The following is a 22,152-nucleotide window of genomic DNA, read 5'->3' as shown; positions in this document are numbered from 1 at the left end:
TTGGATACAGAATGACATATTCTACCTCTCATCATATGTATGTAAAGAATGTAGATGACAACAGAGGAACAGAAGTGTTTATAGGAAAAAAAATACTTATGGATATGGAACTATATGTAGAGTCCATTTGGAGGGACCTCCCTTCTCTGCAGACTCGAGTCTCTCCAGACTTGGTGCAGACACTGACGGTAGCCACACAGGGTAGGGCTCATGGACAACTTAACATTTATAAACCTTCTATATTTCCAGGCCCTTACACAGTGCTACACTATAATACTGGTACTATATATGATAGCCTCAACTTTTCCCTACATATAAGTTAAAACTATCAATGGACAAGAAAACCTTGAAACCCCCTCCCCCCCCCGCCTTTTTTTTTCTTGCCTGTATTGTGTTTGATAGACGATAGTCAAACAGGAATGATAGTCAAACAAAAAATACAGGCAGATTATGTTCTCACAGTCAGTATCATGTTGTAGTATGCACAAGAAAGACAAGAATCTTCAAGACTGCTGTCTTACAACAGATCTCCCATTGCTGATCCCATCTGCATCCTTCTTTAGGAAATTAATTATTCCAAAAACTTGGTTGGATTAGGTTTGGGTTTTTTTATTTTTTTTTTACAGTACAAAAGAGATATTTTTTGCTCATGGAGAGCAGGTCTAACCATATTTTTGCTTCTTGCATTATGTTTCTTACTAGAAGTACAATTTTTGACACTTACTGCTGTCTAACGGCAGCAAAAACAGAAGCCACTGTTGCGTGGAGGGGGAAATAAAGTTTTATTCAGAGCAAAAACATGTAACAGAAATGCTACAGAAATCACTGAAATGACCCATTACTTCAAACCAACTATCATGTGAAGTCACTTGTAAATTGACATATACGTGATTAGGCAAATCAGCACAACTGCAGTCTATAAAAGTCACATTAGCAGCTTCTTTTCTCTAGAGATTGGCAAACAGAAAGCAGGTATTTCCAAGCCCTGGTTAAAGTCAGTAATTCTGGATATAAGAGCACTAAAAACAACATCTGGCATTAACGTAGACTTAATTTCCTTTGTCTCCTTTTACCAAGGCATGGGCAGTGAGGATTAGCTATATCACCTCTCCAAGCTGAGGTGGGGGAGTTCACAGAAAATCCAATCTTGCTTTATAATAGCTGATTCTCATAGAGGGCAGGCTCAGTCCAGAGCTTTAAATAAACTCTGTGCACTCTTCATATTCACATTTGACAATTTATGTTGTTAGGCAATGTGTTGATGACAACATATGAAAAACAATGTGGCTGAGGAGCAAATGTAACATATTGGTTAAGTACCAGGAAGGTTACCACCATTTCTGTTAGTTTTATGGCCAAGGAATGGAAATGCACAGTACAACCACTGGCACTTCTGAAGTACGGGCAATCATTAGTCCTGCTGAAAAATGTTAAAAAGGAAACATATTAAATGTTAAAACAGGAAACACTGGTGGAAAAGAACTGAACTTTGAGAAAGATTTAGAAATATAAAGGCACACTTATCTACACAGTAGAAACCCTCTTTGGTAAAAGCTTAAGGTGGAGGAAGGCTTTTGCCTAAGTACCACAGTTAGACAGCTCTTCAGTTGCATGACAGAAATAGGGAGATCTCTTGGAGCTGATATGAAGGACACCAAAAATGCTTGTCTTATTCCTCTATTCCTTCTCATTTGTGTGATTAGGGGATATTTGAAAAACAACAAGGTATTTCATTCTCATAAATCCTGAGACAGTTGTAACATCCATCACTACAACTGTATTCTCAAGAGCACCAAGAAGATAACAGAGCTGCATGAATTAAGTGTCAGTATCAAAGATATATCTCCTCAGAACTAGCCTTAGTTGAATACAAGACAGTGATGAGAGTGGGACGAGCCTTGATGGTCTCCTAGCAAAGTGACTGAAGTTCTTCCAAAATAATTTTCCAATACTTGTTCCCCATTGGTATTAGGAGGAAATAGAGTTCCATTGTTTCCAGGAACTTATATGTCCGATTGTCATCTTCTGCCAGGCAGCTAATAGCGACAGAGTATGATCATGATTTTGAATGGCATTGCTAGGTTTATTATGGAAAATAATGCTAGGTACTGGTACTAATGTTCTAAAGGGTTAGGAATAGATGTTTGTATACTGAAGAGCTCATTTTTGCATAAATCCTCTGCAGCTCTCAGCTGAAGGTAGCTCAGGATATGACGTAGATATTGGTGTCCGTGGACAAAGTACTATTAGCCCTATCGCATTCCTCTCTTCTCTCTGCCAAAATGACAATTTACAGTATTCTCAGCTAAATTAGAGGATGAAAGAAGACTTTACCATTCTTCCAAATCACTGCCACTTAGCTTGTCTAGACCACACACAACTCAGGAGTGAATGCAGTTAGCCTGACTAAACGTCTGATTCCTTCTATCCTTCCTTGTCTCCATTTTCACTTGACTTTTCTGCTCGATGTTGCCTAAACCCTATATGCCAAGCTCCCTAGGGCAGGAGCCATTTGGGTCAGAACCCAAGCAGGATTCTTAGGAAATACCAAAACACAAAACTGAGAGCATCTAAATCATAATACTTTGTAAATACTGATAAATTCATTGAGGGGTCTCAAGAAGTATGCAAGTATAACTAACGTCATTTTACAAGAAGGAAAATGTGAAACCAAAAGGTTATGGGCTGTTCTTGGTGCCAGGTGTTAAGACCGATGCAGAATCAGAGTTCAGCTTCTTGTGTAGACTACTGAGGAAACTGTCTCTGGAATAGCATTTAGCACTGGAATTAACATCATCTTAGCCACTGTGACGTTTCATATATTCTTCTTTTATCTCAGACTTGGCCTCTAATGAGCACTATCTCCCATATTAAAATAAAATAAGCACAGTTTGTGTTTTCTATTTGAATTTAGCAAAACTGGCAATTTTCTGCAGCATCTTCCGTCTCCATAATTGCTATATGACTGCATTACAGTCACAGCCCCCAGTCCATGGTTGAGTCCCTTCTGAGCCTAGATCTAGATTGTTACAGTGCCCTTTGGTGTTTGACTTGGTAGGTTTCGCTGGCATCAGGTACCGAAGGTTCTTCCAAAACCTGGAATTCACAGGAAGGGATTTATCCTTTTTCCACTTCACAACCCTCTTTGATGGTAAAAGAGACAGTGATTCTGGCAAGAAATTGTAGTCACTTATAGGCATATATTCAATTAATATGATCTTAGTTTTCCTTTCAACTAGTGCTTTATGTAGTCCACTCTCAAGTTCATATATGGCTGTGTCAGAAATGTAGTTTTGGCTCAGTACAATGATTAATCTTCGACTTTTATCAATGAATGAATGGATATCATCAACAACAGCTGCAAATTAAAGATAAATGTGTTATTAAACTAAATTGAAAGGACAGGCATTGAACTGATTTCCTTTGACAATTGCACATGTACCAAAAATATTCCCCTTATGAAGTGACTGCAAGGAAACATCCTGCCCTTAAGAAGAGATTAATGTGCATTACAGATCATGAGTCTGTGAAAATGAATTCTCACAGGGCCAAAGCCTGTTCTCTGGGACAGATAAAAAAATACAGTCTCCAGCTACCTGAGACAGCTGTCTGTCAGTAGTCACATGGACTGAAGGTGACAGCAAAATTTATTCTTCCTCCAGCCAGATGTCTCTTCATTCTTTCATAATGGACACCATTAGAGAGATTCCACACAAAGTCACCAGCAGCCACCTGAATATTCAGTAAATCTCAGTTTACTCCTTCCTTTATTTCACTGAATTCCCAAATCTATTGCCAGTAATCCAAGGATGAGAAGACCATCATGTGATGACAGAATGAGTTCTAACTCTGTCTCCACAACCATGCGACAATGAGATCTACAGAGACAACAGGTCTAGAAAACGTGCCTCGTAGGGACAGAGAAAGCAAACTGTAGTAGTAACACAATGAAGAGAAAACAGAGAGGAGAAGGAGGCTGGCAAGGGTATTGCAATATACCAATGGCTCCTGTAAACAGAGGGAAACAATCTGTTTTCCATATTCACAGTGGATCAAACCAGAGAAAAGGAAATAAGATAGAACTACTGCAAGGAAGAATCAGACTGAACACTTAGAAAAGCCTTTTTTAACACTCAAAATGGATTGGGAAAGTTATGGTATCTCTCTCAGGTTAAAAGAACGTGTCAGGAAAGGACACATGAAGGGAAGATCCTGCCTTAGGAAGGAGGGTGATTAAGCTTATTGCTCTGTGTTTTTAACAAGGAAATCCAATTCTCCAAATAGGCCTTCAAACTAAATGGAATCCCCCAGTATCTTTTTTTTTCTTTCTTTCTTTTTAAACATCTGTAAAAGGCCATTAGTAATATAGGGAAACAAAATGCCATGTTCTCATGTATATTTTCTTAACCCTATGGCTCCCACTGCATTCAAAACATGCTATCAACTGCCAGACTGAAGACAGACAAACATGTGAGTTACCTGAGGATCTGAGTAACAGAACCATCAACTGCTCAGTGCAGTAAGCATGAGTTCAGACATAGACGCCTGCCCTCAGCAAAAGCAGAGCAAGAGTGCTATTACCATGAAGCACATTACGTTCTCTGTGTTCTCACCCTAATTTTCTCCATGATAGCTTTTTCACCTTATCTTGAATGTGTAATTAAAGGTATGTGTACATGTATATATGAATTCATAAAAATATATAAAATGTATAAAATGTGTTTATGCTTCATTTGCATGCAAACACAGCCTAGATAAAATGAACATGTAGCATTTCAATGCAAAGAACTTCTGTCAGATTTCCTTCTCATTGCAGATGTTTATATATTCATGAAAAGGATGTGTCTATTTAATGACAAGAATAATCAATACACTTACCTCCCCCAGGAGAGACATCTCTCTCAAATATACATAACTTGTACCCAAAATTTTCTTCTAGTATCATTGGTAATATCTTCAAAGCAAATTCTCTCTCTTCTTCACTAGTAGAAGCACAGTCTTTCAGATAAGACACAAAAGCATCATATTCTTTTCCATCTGGAAAGAAATCACCAATTTTTGTCTTGTTGGCAACCGTTAGAAATACAGTATCTGATCCACCATTCTGGCTTACAAAATTATTGTCTCAGTATCAAAGCATCCAGAAACATCTTCCTTATTACAGACTAGTATGCTCAACATGTCTGCAACTTGATAAGAAAGTTATATAAGTTCTATTGCCCATTTTCACAATTATTTTACCTTTCATCTAACACTACCAAGTAGTCCTGTAGAACAGGTACTGAAAAAATAAGCTAGTTTATTATTTTAATGACTTAGAGTTATAAGAATATACCATGTCTGGTCATATATTGGCCAGTAATTTATAAACATGGCTTAGCACATTAAGCAGTCCGGGCTTACCACATTAAGCAATCTCTAATTAAAACTTGCAACAAAACTGTCTGGATTGATACAATAACACACATAGTTTTGAATCATAAACTATGCTTCTTCCCTAGCATGAATGGAAAAATAAATAATCCTGGCAGGCATAAATGACATTCACCCATTACTGAGAGAACTCCAACCACTGCAGCTCATTCAAGGTATATTCAAGGAGATTTAGAGACTGAGGAGGTCTAAGGAAATCAGGTACACATACACAGCAAGGTTTTTTTCACTACAATTCTCAGAAACACAGTCAGAGAGTGAAAATTATACCCAGAGTTAGGTAATTGTCAGGCTTGCTCCTTAAGTCAAGGTCCCAGCAAAGTTGCTTGGTAAAACATTGGCAGTGTACTCTCTTTAAGTGCATTTAGTGACAAACCTATAAACACTGCAATGACCTCTACAGACAAGGAAGCATTTTAACGTGAAGCAGAAAGGCATCAGTTAGGTGAAAACAAATTTGAAAACAGAAACAACAAATGGTCTGTCAACTCCAGGGTGCTCATCCTCCCTGCAGATAGATTACCTGTATACTTCCACACATTTGCCAACAATTCTCCAGCTTCTGTGATGAAGAACATTGTACAATAAAGCATGCTGGAACAGTAACCAGCTATGTCCCTTCCACTGTCTGTTCCAGAGGCAACTTCCTGACTGTGTTTATCTGCTTTATTACCCCAAGGTGGATAACACACTAACTTGACAATCAAGTTCTCTTTCACATATTCTTCGCTGTTTCTACTTACAAAACTCCTGGACTTATTTTGCCCCTTCCTCTGTAACGATTGTTTTTTAGAGCCTACCAGAAGCTATTTTTTAATCAGCACTCTCTTTCAATGTCAGCATTAGCCAAGTCATACCTCCAGCAGTGTCATCTCTTCTGCATATGTTCCTGTAAAATAGAACTAAGTCTACTCTGAACATCACACAGACAACTGTCATGGCTATTACAGTACATGGAAGTAGTACAGCAAGAATCATTCCAGTTGTAAAAAGGTGCACTGGCAGATCTCGGGTGTTTCCTGTAAAAGAGAAGCCCAGGAAATTAAGGCCTTAACAAAGAGTATTATAGGACAAGATTAATTTAGTAAATTGCATGGCAATTTAATGGCACCTTAAAATTACCCAAACTGAAAAGTTTGTGTGAATACTTTCCTGCCAGTATTTCAAGTGCACACGCATCCCATTCATCCTGAGATGGAGAAAAACTACAGAACATAGATTACTCTAAAAACTGGAGAATTAATCTTGCATGTCTGCGCACATTCTGCATACACATAAATGAGATGTATGTGGGATCAATACCGAGACTACAAGTCCTCAAAGATGTACAGCATCCCAGACTGGAGGACTATACTGGGTCAACCACTTTTATGATGAGTTCTCTTCAGGATCTCTATCATTTTGTGTTAGTCCCTACCCTTCTCTCAGCCCATCCATAACAGCCATTCATGACCCATTTAAACTCTTTGCCCAAGATCATCTTTTGCTTCTGTCTCTACTCTCTTTCAGGCTTTTTTAAAGATTTATTTTACTGTTTTAAAGATTTATTTTACTTTTTTAAATTGATTTGTTCTATTATCCTCCCCTTTTCAATTCCAAATACAAGTTTTTAAGTATTAAATCTTTGTGAAGTCCTCTGTGAAGACATCATGTCATGCTCACTGTAGCCTGTATTTCATTTGTTTTACTATGTACTACATCTTTTAAGATTGACTAGTCTATTTTCACACTTACAGAATTAAATATTTCCTCTCAGTAAACCTTGGAAAGGTCTAAGAGAGATGGAAAACAAGCAGAGAATGCCCATTTGCCATGAATCTCCAAGCTGTGTGGACTACAGATGTGAAGTGTTACTTCAAAGTAGAGTTCAGCTTTCCAAAGCTAGAAAGATAGAGTCCCTGACTCTACCTTTCTAAGAAATTATCAACCAGAATGTGTGAGGCATTAGCAGGAATATCAAAGATTACACTTTCCATGAAAGAAGGGAGAAAAAGAAAAAAAAAGAAAAAGAAAAAAAAAAAAGAAAAAGAGCTGCTTAATAAACAAAGTGGCCCAAATAACAAACACTGGGCTGCACTGAGGTTTGGGTAGTCAACCCCGATAATCCCACCAATGTGATGCACTGGAGAGCACAGAGGATATTTTATCATGGAATCTAACAACCTGCTGCAAAGGGATCTATCAGCTAGAGCTTAGCTCAGCCGCCCTCAGCTGTATCCACACCACCATCAGTTTAACTGTGGAGCCCTCACACAGCTGATGTAGCAGAAGGAGCAGCAATCCCTACTGCCCCATCTCAGAGCACAAGGAATCACCCAAAGAACTTGTTAAATCAAACCCCAGAGGAACCAAGGTCTTTACCAGCACACACACATATCTGGATCAGTACCCTGCTTCCTCTGTTGAGAGGCTGGCATGATTAGTAATTAAAAATAAGAAATGTTGTTCATAGATTATACCGTACCTTTCTTCAATTTCACTATTTTTATTTGCACTGCTTCATCAGCTTGCAGCTTACAGGTGAAATTATGATGCAAGTCCTCATCTCTTACTTTTTTAATCCGTAGTAGCCTTGTGACGTAAAACTTGTTTCCCAAACTGCAACAAGGAATGGTGTTAGCAAAACTATCTGCATAGAAATCTACAATAAGTTGAGAGGCAGATTTTGAGGAAAAGTTTGTAGAAGAACCTCAGACATTTTAATGAGTTTGCGGTCCATAAAATGCAGAAATTTATCACACACAACAGAAGTTCAGTATTTTCTGGAAACCTACTGTAATTTTTTGAACTCTTCTTCACATATCAAAGGGTCATTCTTGGGGATATCTGAGCATTTTTCTGGAAACGTTTCATTAATCAACCAGTAGAGGCTGGCATCTTCTTGCATATCGTAACCCAAGAAACCAGTGCAATTGAGTATCTCTTCTTTACCTACACAAAGCATAACATAAGAAGATGTAGTCAAAAGTGTCATTCATGTTCACAGTGCAATAAAATGTCAGCTTTCCAGACCTCATATCCAAGCAGCTGTGTTCCCTTATGGGCTTAATAGCCCCTTTCATATGTGTGCCATGGTGGCAGTGGCTTTGGCAACCACGCACAGAGCTCTGTTGTACTCCACTACAGAGGGAGAGTCATCCACACTTTTATCTCAGATTAGCTGTAACAGCCAGAAAAGTTTAAATAGGCCAAAGCATTTCAGACTTCAGGGAACAAAACTGTGTGCTGCAGACAGAAAACAGCAGAGGACAACCCATCACCAGTGCCCCAGGGATGTAAAAGTAAGTAACTGGTAAGGGGAATTATAACCAATTGATGATGACAGCTAAACCGTATACTACAACGTAAGAAGTAACAAAACCTGTTAGCACCCATGCTGACCTCTCCCAGAGAAATTCTCATCCCAGCACCACACCTGGAAATCAGCATAATCCTGAATGCATGAATAATTAACTTAGCCAGTCAGCTACTCCATACCACTCCAAAACACTATTTGGAAGTGTAAAGGAACCACGCCTTAAATTCTGGTTAATTATAAGAAAGAGCAAAAGTAAAAAGACAACAGTGCACATGGGAAAATAAAGGCAAAGGTCTGGAGCTGTGGAGTGTGAAATCTGATGATCTGCAAGGCATTTGAATTTAAACACTGTCATGGAAAGCTTATCCTGAGGTTAGCTAAAACATTACATCACCATTTCTAGGTTATGCCAGCACCGTTTCCAGGGAACACATCCAGAACACATTTCAGTAAACCACAAAAGCCACACACTAGTTCTTGTTCAGGACACTATGCACAGATGCTTTCCAGTAAGTAACCCTGTCCAGGAATACTCTGAGAACATACATTATAAACAGACTTCTCAAGGTTTAACAGGGTGGATGCTTCCAGTGAAACTGCTTAAGAATCTTTAAAGCGAGGTCGAGCTGAAAATGTGGCACCCTTAGATTTAGACCTTACAAATCCAAATCCAAATCACAATTGTACAGATTGAAACATAGACCTAGAAGAATATTATCATCTACCTTGCAACTCTAGCTTTTTCACTGCGCACAACAGCTTTTTGTTTTTTTCAAGGAAACCCTATAGAGCACCATCCAAACCATGAAGGGTTTGAAATTCCAAAATTCCCTTCTCTCTCCACCATGCCATCAGTCTGATCAGCCATCAGGTAGTTCAATGATCTTACCAAATGATCTGATCAAAGTATATAAGACATAGAAGACTTATGGTTCATAATCATTTGATGCTGAACCATGTTTCCGTGTAAGGGTTGGGACGAGCAGAGTAAGTGATAAGAACTGTGTAGGAACAGTGCCCTGGCAGACTGGGAGACATAAGGCGATGTAGGATTGGGGTGTTGGCATTAGAAAAAGGACCTACTAACTGGCCTTTGTGAGGTGGAAAGTAAGCCAACATCTGGTGTCTTAGCTGAGCAAATGAGATACACATATGAGCCACAGAGGCGGTGAATATGTGTTTGCAGAATTGTGCAGGTAATCAAATTGGAGAATCCCTCAAACACAGGAGAGCAAAAATACAGGTGAAGTTATATTCTTAAGAACTATATACAGCCTCTTGGATGCTTTGTGGTCAAAATCTTGGATAGTTTCCAACACTGTGTGAAGCCTGCAGACCAAGTTATCTAACCTTTTCCCAGCTAGTCAAATTTTTGGCTTTTGACAATAAGACAAATTCTTTGAAGCAGTAATAGATCTGCATGCTTGCATTGCCAGGACTGTCATCCCTCACGTTTCTCATTTCTCTGCAGCATGATGTCCTTGACTGCATCAAATATTAAAGAGATTACTTATTATTGTTGCTCACTGGACAAACCAGATATCTTTCACACATCATTCTGTGGGGTTTGCTGTCTAAAAAGGGAAGTCGTGGTTTATCATCACTGTCACTTTCTCTTGCTGGTCATAACAACAACCTGATCTTCGGCCTCTGTAAGGGTGAACTTAATGTATATCAATCATAGAATCCACTAAACAAAACATAATCAGATGTGAAGATGGATCAGATCCAGAAGGGTACACAGACAATTCGTTCAATCAGACTTAACTAGACAATCAACTATAAAGAGATCTGAACAAAGTCATATATATGATGCAGCTAAAATAAAGATCCTTGAACTAATTTGGTACCTATTTCTGTTTCAATTTCTTCATCGCGTCCAACTATCTCCAAAGTGACAGCCTCTGGTGCATCTAAAAAAAAAAAAAAGAATTACTGATATTGAAGTAACAGCTTTCTTAGATTCTACCACAGTAAAAATGATGCATTTGCTTTACTTCTAAAACAAACCACATAGATTCCATTTGATTCAAGGAAGAATATCTGGACCTGTCGTTACCAAGCAGCTTAAAAAGCAGTATATCCTGTTGAATTTTTTGCATGTGCATACGTATACATACACAGTTTACAATGGTTGGAAAGGCTCTCTCACAAAACTCTTAGTAAGTTTGTATGACTTACAGCAACCAATTTTGAAAAAATTACAACCAACTTCAGGGAAGACATACTAAATAAATGTTTCCAAATTGGTAATGTGTAATGTAAACTTCTGCTTTTTATTTTTAAATTATTGCAAAATAGATCAGATTTCCAGATCTGATCACCTTTATATATTTATTTATTTATCAAATAAGTATAATTAGGAGATAATGAACCATATCCATAAACAAATAAGTTTAGCAGGGAATTTTTTCCATAGTAAGGAGAACCAAAAGCACCTTTCAAAGTTTTCAGAAAGTTTTCTTACCTTCTTCTACTACCAGCTTAATTGTACTTGTGCTGTGGTATATCCTTCCATTATGGCTGATCAAAATTTTACAGGTATATATACCAGAGTGCTGAACTGTTAAGGTTTTAAAATCCAGTTCCCGTTCTGTTTCGTTTTGATAGTTCTTACAGTCCTACAACAATAAATCCAGAAAATATTATTCTGTAGCAAAGATATATTCAAAACCTTAAAAAAGACAAACATTATTTTTGAAATGAATCTTCACCATCACTCTTTTATTTTCTCAATGACATCTACCTGACCCAAAGGAGGGGGGGCCCAGTGTTCAGTCATGGTCATTTAAACACAACCTCTGAATATTCAACCCACTAAAAGTTGAGAGCACTGTAATACGGTTCTTGTCTAAATTACCTTAGATTAAGAAGGGAAAATGGTCACTGGTGGGATCAGGGAATGAACATTTCCTGGATGCATACATTTGTTAACAAGCTCTTGTACAAAAGGCATATGTTACCATCCTTCTTTTATCTCAGCTTCAAGTGTAATATGAAAGCTTTCAAAAATTTCACCCAATCAAAAACCCAAGGATATTTAAGTCTAAGGATGGCTGCTTCACCTGTCTCATACAATATTAGTCATAAAAATATTAGGCATCGATACAGTCAGTCATGAGAGAGGTCAGTCTAAGGCACGCCCCTTTACTGAGGAAAACATATCCATCCATGGTCCTGCCCTCTCAAGGACAAGGAAGGAGGGCTGTGTCAGGCAGAATACAGATGCCAACACTTAAGACACCAAAATCCTTTCCTGAAGATGATTCAACATGAACATGAAGGAATGGTGTCTGTTACTCCAAGCAGGACACTTGCAACCCACGGAGAGGAATAAGGAGCACTGCTCAAGGTGGTGAGTAGGGACAGGGCGGAAGAAACCTGGTCAGGGTGCTTAATCCAATGGCTGAGCACACCAACACTCAACAGTTACAAAAGCTTATACAGCTATTGTCTATGCCCTGGCAAAAACTCGTCCAAAGAAGACCAATGATTTGCCTAAACTGAACAGAACTAGATCTGCCACATTTTGGAAAAAATGTTCAGGAACGGCAAAATTTAAAAGTTTTTCAATTACTTTACAAGCACATGCCAACTGTAAAAGAAGTATCTTGGCACTTAATTTAATGTCAGAATAATACATACATTAACAAAGTAGCTAAATCTGCCAACGGATGTGCACATAAGATCTATTACCTTTCCAAACTAACAGTAATTTCTGATTGCAGGTTCATTTTTCTAACAAATCTGAAAGCAGATAGAAACTTTCTTCTCTGTATCTGTCTAAAGGCTTTTTTCACCAAAAACATGAGAAATTAAAGTATTATAAGATTTGTAAGTGCTTCTAGAAATCTTTATAATTCATTTTTCCTGCAGATGTTTTTGATCTACAGCCAATGATTTGAGCAATTACCTTGTACCATGTTACACTGTCATTTTCATTGACAGACAGATCACTGCATTTCAGTGAATGACCCGTTCCAGCATTTTGAATTTCGGTTGTCAAATGATTTTTGTTGAAACAGCTGCTTTTATTCCTTTCAAGCACATTCAAGGTCCACTTCTGAATTGTGAAATTTTGTCTTCCATTGCTATGAAAAAACATTTGTAAAATCAGTGTTAGGAGCTTTTTAAAGGATTGTAGCTCAGTGAGCTATAGAGCAAAACAAAAACAAGTTCTTTAATACATCTGTTAGGTAAAAAATACATCATTAATGAACTGATTATTTACATTCCCCTTCACTGCTTTTCCAATTCCAAATGCATTATTTCTCACAATGAAATAGGTTATCCAAACTAAATCATCTATCACAAAACACTTGACAATAAAATTATATCTATGAAATATAACAGTATATTCCACATTTACCAGAACAAAAAATTAACTGTCTGTGCCATCATATATATTTACAAGTGAGAACAAAAGAGTTTTAGTAGCTTAAATCAACATGTGATCTGGCAGGTTTAATCTCTTATGCTAAGGTTTAAAGCAGTAACCAAGAAATATGAATATATATTTTAAACATAAAAAATAAAACAGGCTACTGTGTTATTGTTCAAAAAGTCACATTTTTCATTGTTTGATGCTGTGTAGATAATCACCAATATTTTGGAAATATTTCCAAACTATGCAATTCTCATGAATTAGTTAATCACTTCTGGATTCAAGCATGATACTTCTGGATTCAAAGTTGACACTAAGATGAGTGGTGCAGTCAATACAACAGAAGGAAGGGATGCCATCCAAAGGGACCTGGACAAGCCTGAGAACTGGGCCCACATGAACCTAATGAGGTTCAACAAGTGAAAGTGCAAGGTGCTGCACCTGGTTTGGGGCAATCTCAGACATGAGTACAGATTGGGAGAAGAACACATTGAGAGCAGCCCTGCAGAGAAAGACTTGGAGGTTCTGATGGACAAAAAGCTCGACATGAGTTGGCAGTGCGCTCTTGCAGCCCAGAAGGCCAATTGTGTCCTGGGCTGCATCACCAGAGGAGTGGCCAGCAGGCTGAGGGAGGGGATTCTGCCCCTCTGCTCTGCCCTTGTGAGGCCCCACTTGGAGTACCGCGCCCAGGTATGGGGCCCTCAGCACAAGAAGGATGTGGACCTGTTAGAACAGGTCCAGAGGAGGGCCACAAGATTGATTAGAGGGCTGGAGCACCTCTCCTGTGAAGAAAGGCTGAGAGAGCTGGCGATGTTCAGCCTGAAGAAGAGAAGGTTCAGGAGTGACCTCATTGTGGCTTTTCAATGCTTAAAGGGGGGTTACAAAAAAAGACAGAGAGCAACTTCCTTCTTGGGCAGACAATGACAGGATGAGGGGGAATGGCTTTAAACTAAAAGAGAGGAGATTTAGGTTAGGTGTAAGGAGGAAATTCTTCATTCAGAGGGTGGTGAGGCACTGTCACAGGTTGCCCAGAGAAGCTGTGGATGCCCCATCCCTGGAGGTGTTCAAGGCCAGGTTGGATGAGGCCCTGAGCAACCTGGTCTAGTGGGTGGCATCCTTATGGCAGGGTATGGGAACTAGATGATCTTCAAGAACCCTTCCAACCCAAGGTGTTCTATGATTCTATGTCTGCCCAAGAAGTCATGTTGGAAGGGATTAATCTCTTTTTCTCTCATTCTCTACTGATCAGAGGTCTACAGTTTAATGGCCACCCCAGGTTGATGGAAAAGCCATGAACTCTTTCTTCTAGAGCATGTTCATCACATCCCATATCTATAAAAAGTCAGGTGAATATGCTCTAAAAATGCCTCTTCTGACTATCTAGAAGCTGAATGTGATCATTCAGGTATCTAATATATTCTATTCACATATTTCCCTAATGACTCAGATTATAGCTGTGAGTTATTTCATTGCCAGATATGTCCAAATACATGGCTACAAAGGGAAAAGAACCTGAAGGTGTTTGGGCTTAAATTTGGCAAAGTTAGTCTCACTTTGGCAAAGTTAGGGCTTAAGAGAAAGTAATTTTTCTACCTGTAAATTAATGGGCGAGGTTTTACAATTAATGCCTAAAACTCAGCTCTCATTTTTACTGAACAAACAGGGTCTGACAAAGCAAAAGTAGTAATCACAGAACACTTCCTTCTGGTGTCAGACATGTCTTCATAAATACATTTGAATCTTCCTGCCTCCAAGAAAAGAAAAAGGAATTGCTCCTAGGAGAACTGAAACAAGCAAAGAACTATTTCACTGAAAATGGCTAAGGGACAAAGAGGTTGAAATGGAGGAACAAGTCTGACAAGTGTATCAGCTTTCACACCATTCTCATGTGATATACCTTTTACTGTTAAAAGAGTCAGAAGAACCATTACAACATCACTTATATGATGAATTTAGCTTGAGATTTCTTTTTTTTTTTTCCTTTATGAACTCCCCAAAACAGAATTGCTTTGCTCACCCTCTTCACATTGCAGTCCTTTTTCAGCCTGCAGATTCTTCTTCTCCTTACTCACTGGAAGTATTCATTATTCATAGTTGCAATTGACTATCTAAATCTAAACATGGTGGTTTGGTTTCTTAATCAGTTAACTGCGGTGTCATAAACAGGAAAAACCTTATCAGAACATTTCCATCAGAGATGTATTCACAGTGGGTGGAGTCCTTCTCATCTGTTCTTCAGCAACGCATTTACACATTTAAATCGACCTACACACCACAGTCAGCAGTGGGATAACACTCGGTAACCTCTCAGAGTGCAGTTTACACGACCTATTTTACAAGTTTGTTTTAGGACAAGATAATCTGTGCCCCAGAGAGACTTCTCTCTCTCCATGACAATAAAGGTACCTAAGGTAAATAGCTAAGGTGAAGTCATAAATATTAGTTCCAATGAATTTCACCAAGTCTGTGTGCTCTTTTAGACATCACACTTGTATCTGAATAATGCTGGAGATGCAATTATGGATCTGGCCATAAAATAAATATAAGTTTAGCACCTAGATTCAGTAAATGGAAGAAAATGATCAATAAAGCCACATGCTCTCCTCAGCACCATCACTCCATAGAGGCTTTTTTCTGTCATTATTTTAGTGAAATCACTTCAACAAATATGAGGATTTCAGCCAAAGTGGATCACGATATTCTAGCTGACGAGACAAACTCTGGCAAGGACCAACTCTCTGGAAGGTGACAAAAACATACCTATGCAAAACTGAGATGAATTTGGCTTATATAATTTCTACTTGTCTGCAATATACATGATTTTCTACACCACCAACAAAAAATACATTACATTGTATTGCTTAAACTGCCAGTGTCTGAGCTGTTATATTCCTGTGTCAGTCTTCACTTGCTGCAATTCTTTAGGGATACTTTTGGGGCTACAAAACTGGCTGCTGGCTTAACAGCCTTTCAGCTTCACTCATAAAACCCAGCAAGAAGGAACAACAAAAAATAGCTTGACTCAGGAGAGATTACAAGGAAGTGAAAGCCCTTAGAGCATATAATCTGAGTTTACCATAAAGACTGCATACATATCCAATTCTGCCATCCCTTAGTTACTTCACTGCACAAACTCAGTGCTGTATTTCTATCTACATCAAGAAAGTGACAATCAGCCTTCCAGTGCACAATATTATGGTTCTCTCTATTTCAAGTTCACAAACACGGAGCAGCAAGATTTTCAAGTTCACAAATACAGAGCAGCAAGATGACCTGCTTTTTTTTGGTTGGTTGATTGTTTTGGTTTATGGTTTTGTTTTTTTTTTTTTTTTGGACAACCACAGGATATGGGTTATGAAAACCCATATAAATTAGAAATCCTGCCAAATATGTGTGACAGTTTTTCTTCTTACCACCCCCACACCAAATACATATGAAATTCTTCATTTTAAAGATTTTTTGCTGAACATGCACACACTCAGGCTTTCAGGTGAAGTCTATTAATTCCTGAAATAACGGCTGAAGTCTACTCTACTAAGCAATGTGAAAACACATCAGAATATGCATCTTTGGCTATACATGCTATGTCTCAGCAAAATACTTCTACTTTAACTGGAAAAATTCTTATTCTTCTTTAAATCAAAAATATAAATAAGTGGATAATACATTATACATCATTACATCATTTTCACCTCTTTCTTGTTGCACATTGTCAGTTGCAACATAGCAGGAAAAAATAGTTTGCAAAATCTGTCAGTGCTGTCATACACTTCCTGAAAATCTGCAGTAAATTGGATTGACACTTTGTTCACTAAAACTGCTTAAGCAGCTAAAAAAATAATAATTCCTATATTGTTTACAAATTATCATATATAAATTAAATACTTGAAAATAAAATATATAAACAAAACTATCTTAGAATGTCTACTTTAAAACAAAAGCCTATTATAAATGCTCTGAAACAAAACAATCTCCATTCTGTCAGTCTTACTAAGTCTTAAACCAATTCATTAGTCCACAATATTTTCCTCTCCATAGAGTCTAATAAAATTCCTCCTTCACTGCAGGAAACTGATTCTGAAAATAATCTTCTATATTTGCTGAAATGTAACAGCTTTAATATGTTTGCCAACAGTGGGAACCAACAGATAAAATAATCCCAAAATCCCATGAAAATCCCCCCCCCAAAAAAAAAAAAACACTTATGCATATTATTCCAATGGCCTTCATTCTGCATTCTGATCCTTAAAAAAAAAAAAAAAAAGATATCCGTATAGGTCTAACAGAAAGATATTCTAAATAAATAAATAAATAAATATTGTTTCGGGCTGGTCAAAATATTTTATTTCAGAAACTTTTATCTTAATAAAAGTCCCATTTTTCAAAACACATTTTTATAAGATAGTATCATGATATAGTGTCTTAGAAAATGAAAATAAAGAGTTTCATAACTGAAAATCAAAACTCTTAATTGCATATGAATACTTTGATAAAATCAAAAACTTTCTTTTGTTTCTGTTTCTTGCTTAGACGAATCAGCAAATCAAAGCATTTCACAAAGGATCAGACATTTTTGTGTTTTCTAACAACTAATCATTTTAAGAAACTTTATCCTAATATTTTTACTTGGGGTCTTTTTCCCTCATCTCCTTCTTCTAAATATAAGACTTTTTCCCTCAATATTGAGTTTATATTTTTATCATATTAGTTTTATATAGTTCTTGTAATTTACTGTATATTTACTACCATTATTCCAAATTCTCAAAAAAAATCACAAAACCACAAGTATTGTGAATTAAGGTTAGGGTTATCACAGCTTTCCTCTGTTGTGCCTTTTTTTTTAGACTTGTTATGATAACCTCCTTTTGTAGCCTGGTGATTCAGATATGCTCCTTGCTCCATGTCAGAGCGTGCATTTTATCCTGTTATTTAGGTGCTGGCAGTAGAGTGAGTTTTCAGATTTAATAACTTTTTATCACCATATTTAGTGAAGTCACTATATGGATGACTGCTCAAGGCCATCAATAACGTAATAAAGCTTTAATGCCAAGTTCAGACTTGATATGAAATGTATAGGTCCATGATAACCCACAAGCCTATTGTCTAACCCCAAAGTACCACAGTTAGGCAGCTGACTTCACCTCTGCTAATTTAGACGGATCTGTACCCAATAATATGCTAAATCTGTACTACATTGCAGAACAAAGTGGCCAGACTACCACAGTCATCACCCCCAAGGCCAATTCTGTTAATATCATGTTCAACATGCATTAGGAAATTTTTTCTCAAGCTTTATTTACTAATTGGAGAAAGACTGACCTGCCATTAATAAGAAATCACATACAACTAAAAGAAATATTCATGTGTGTCTTTGCTCTACCAGTAGGCTTTTCTTTTATAGCATTCAGCATTTCAGATACGGTGACTCATTACTTTTAAAAATAAAATCAATACAACAATAATGATACATGGAAAAATATACCATGAGGTTTTCAGTTTCTAACTTGAACATTAACTAGGTAACAGATTAACAATTGAAGTCTAACTTAAAACTATATACTATCAAAATTGTGTATGCTATGTTGCTGGAGAAGTGTGGATAGCATTTTACAGTATATGAAGCCCCATAACAGCCAATAACCTTTATGAACCAGGCAAGAACCTTAAAAATATTACCTCAAGAACAGGACAAATCATTACATGAAAAATAATTTGTTTAAAATGAATTGTTACTTCAAATGTAAATCCTGAATTACAGTTGTGGTGCAAGTTCGTCGTAAAAACTTCGTACAACAAAACTTTGATCTAGTCTTTCTGTTATTCCTCATGATCAAATGAGGAATACCACCATCAGTTGAAGCCCACCCTTATTTCCGCTTTTGCCTCTTGATGTTCTGTGTTGGTAAGGAACCAAATACAATGATTTCATTTGTTCTTTGAACAGCTCCAAGCATGCCAGGCTGTGCAAAGAAACCAGAGTTCAGCTATGTCACCATTACCTTACTACATTTGATTTACTTGGCAGGCCTCACTGAGTGAGTTCCACTCAATGGAGTAAGGAAGAACAGGTCTGGTTGAGAGGACAAGCAAATGTTTCCTTCTACTTGGCCATTGACAGAAGGGTTGCCTATCTGTCATTGTGCTTAGAGAATCAGCCATGAAACAGCAGAAATGCCACCTGTTTTATCAAAAGTTTACAGAACCTTTAAAAGGCTGTATCAGCCTGTAGAAATATGTGTGTATTATGGGTCTGTCTGGGTGGTTATTGTGAAATGACGTGGAAAGTGACACCATAATTGATGTAGTTCCCTGAACTTCCTTTGTATAAATGCCACGAATAAGACAAAGACCAAGACCATCTTTATAGACAACTTAAAGGGCAGGATGTTGTTCATCCACTTCCTATGTACCCACCTGTGAGTGACAGAGTAATTCCCAGAGTCGCTGAGTTCAGCTGGCCAAAACTCCAGAAAATTCATTTGGGAAATAATTCTCTGTGTTTCCTTTATCAGCTTCTGCCTTCCAGCATTTTCTTTGTACCAGTTTATTGTGTATCCTTCTGTCTCAAAATGTAGCATCGACTCAGGAAAACAAAGGAAAAAATATTCCCCTTCTAGTACATCAATGGAGGCACGAAGGGGACACAACTTCTCTTCAGAAAAAAAAAAAAAAAAGGAAAAAAAGGCTCGATACTCTTTCATAAAATGCCATTAGCCTGACTTTAAAGTGACTTGCTGTGGAGTAGGTCTTTTATAAAGTTACTTTCTTTTAGCAAAGTAGTTTGGCAGTATTTATTTGTTCCAGCAAAATTTATTTCAGTCTGAGACCTCAGTTGTCCAAGTTTTCATTCTACCTTACCCAAGCAAAACTAGAAGGTATAGAAAGATAAAAAATGGACATTTCCCTAAGATTCTTTCATGTGGGTCCATAACTGTACAAATCCAATGAGCACAGTCAGTAGAACTTTATAAAAAAGCAGCTGTCACAAATGTAAGGGGGAAGGAAAATGTATTGACTTGACAAAGGTGGCTAATCCTCAGAACTGATCAACTGCCATAAAAGCAGAGATCCTATGAATTAACATGTACATTTTCTTCTTAATTAAAACTAAATCGTTACATGGTAAGATTTCTTAAAAACTTCATATATTTTCACAAAATTTCCCTTGGAACAAGGTTCTATGTGAAAAATTTAGCCTCAAAGTCTGCTTTTTTAATCAAATTTTCTAAATGTACTTTTACGCGTGGAAGTCATGTAAAATACAGAAAAGGAAACATGGTCTAGTGTAAATATTCAAGAACAAAATATGCCTTCAGTCTCTTTGTCCTAGAGATTATCTCTCTTTAACAACCATTCTGACTATGCTTCTGAATGTCACAAAAAGAATCGTGATCACTATTTTTCTTGCTGTGGCTCTCCATATAGCCATGCTCCCATACAACATAATCAGGTGTTTCCACATAGCAACTCGGTTCTATTTATTTAATAATTTTGTTACTTTGGAACAAATTTTCCAAGTCTGGAACTGGTCTAAAGTTTCACCACTCTGAGCAACTGTCAAGAAGGTGTCATATATTTGGCAAATATTTTAAAGGTTCTATGGCTGAAATGAGGATTTATACTTACCCGTGGCAGATTCAGTGATAAACATTACTAAAAATATCATCAGAGTCATTTCCTTGAGTTAATTCTCACTTCTCCAGAAAAAAAAAAAAAAAAAAAGTGATTTTTTCTTGGTTCTGAAAGCCTAAGAAAAACAGATTCACAGATCATCACAAGTGCAGTGAAATAGACCACTCTGACCACTGAGAGCAGTATTACTAATGCCTGTTACTGAAGAAAGCTTTCCAACTGGGAAGTTACTCATTTTTATTTTACCAGGTATTTTTATGTGCCAGGCAACATATCTATATTTTCTTTGGCAAGTTTTATTCCAAATTCAGAAAGCAATGCACACACACACACACACACACCAATAATAGTACTAACAGGTGTTTTTTTCTGCTTTTCTTAAATAAGAAAGCAGCTCTGATTGGGTGGGCTATTTTTTTGTTTCACTCCAGTGGATTTTGTACGGTCTTCTCCCTCCATTTTCATGTTCACTAGAGGCCCTTTGTACTCCTGAGTAAACTGACAATCATATAGAAGCATCTAGACTTAGATCCCAAGCCAGTGAACACCTACCAGTGAGCAGGACAGCGCTTTTTCTTCTCCACAAACAGTATGATCTTTGCAGGACTGGACCTTAAAGAAACACAGCTAACAGAATCTTCCGTTGCACTTCAGGAGAACAGCAGAATGTGGATGGATCAGACATCTTGGTGTCTAATTTTATCCTGTTGGAAAACAATGAGGTCTACAATTTTGCCTCACGTTTTCACCTACAGAACAGATAAGTACCAGTTGACAGTGTTCTTGTTCCCATCTAGGGGGAGAAGATAAAGAAACTCATTTTCAATTGTTCTTTCGAAGACAAACACGAAACTTTACTAAATAAAACCAGTGTGGAGTATCTCTTCTGAGATTCGTCTGAACAGCAGGTTAACAACCAAGTGCAGAGCCAATCCTAAAACCGTGCCTCAGTTTTGCTAACAAGACAGACAGCTTAGATGCATGATAACCTGAGCTCAGCCAAGACAGATGTCCTTACTCAGACACTTACCTGAAAGTGAATATACAAATAGGACACATACTTAAAAGAGATATTTCACAGAGAGCTGTCCAAAGTAATCTCTTTTAGCATTCCCTTTCTTTGGTTTTACTACATAAAACTTGCAATTTGAGAAGACATACTTACTGTTGTAAGACACCTGCCTGAGATTTATGATTAGAAACTTCCTGCGATACAAAACAGCAGCAGGCTGAAGTAGGCTATTGCATTTCAAGCAATATTCCAGAATGACAGCAAGGTGTGTAGTTCCTCTCCCTCTCTTATTCTCTCCAATTCATTACAAGTGTGCCACCATCCCATAAATCACTGTAAGAAGATGAAAGAACTGTTTCACATCCCCTTTTTCAGACTGACTGGTAGACAGAC

At 37.5% G+C, this 22,152-nt stretch overlaps 1 protein-coding gene across 1 annotated transcript; it reads right to left on the bottom strand.

Moving 5' to 3' along the window:
- Positions 1-763: 763 nt before the first annotated feature.
- On the bottom strand, positions 764-21,853 carry IL18R1 (interleukin 18 receptor 1). Its single transcript, XM_066984471.1, has 11 exons — positions 21,300-21,853; positions 20,742-20,862; positions 19,530-19,767; positions 12,645-12,822; positions 11,199-11,352; positions 10,582-10,644; positions 8,208-8,364; positions 7,898-8,031; positions 6,291-6,452; positions 4,879-5,037; positions 764-3,358 (listed from the first exon to the last, which is right to left on the bottom strand). Exons 2-11 carry the CDS (start codon positions 20,788-20,790, stop codon positions 2,958-2,960), a joined length of 1,695 nt encoding a protein of 564 aa, XP_066840572.1. The 5' UTR covers positions 20,791-20,862; positions 21,300-21,853; the 3' UTR covers positions 764-2,957.
- Positions 21,854-22,152: the final 299 nt, after the last annotated feature.

This window comes from Anser cygnoides, chromosome 1 (genome assembly GCF_040182565.1).
Source record: "Anser cygnoides isolate HZ-2024a breed goose chromosome 1, Taihu_goose_T2T_genome, whole genome shotgun sequence".
In the NCBI taxonomy this organism is placed as follows: Eukaryota; Metazoa; Chordata; class Aves; order Anseriformes; family Anatidae; genus Anser; species Anser cygnoides.
This window is presented reverse-complemented; position numbering and strand designations above follow the sequence as displayed.

What these genes read in the sequence shown, in the direction of transcription:
- IL18R1 (XM_066984471.1), bottom strand. Translation starts at nt 20,790, where the DNA reads ATGACTCTGATGATATTTTTAGTAATGTTTATCACTGAATCTGCCACG. An exon ending in AATTACTCTGTCACTCACAG is followed by an intron (nt 12,823 to 19,529) that starts GTGGGTACATAG and finishes GTTTTTTCATAG; the next exon opens with CAATGGAAGACAAAATTTCA. An exon ending in AGATGTCTCTCCTGGGGGAG is followed by an intron (nt 3,359 to 4,878) that starts GTAAGTGTATTG and finishes TTTAATTTGCAG; the next exon opens with CTGTTGTTGATGATATCCAT.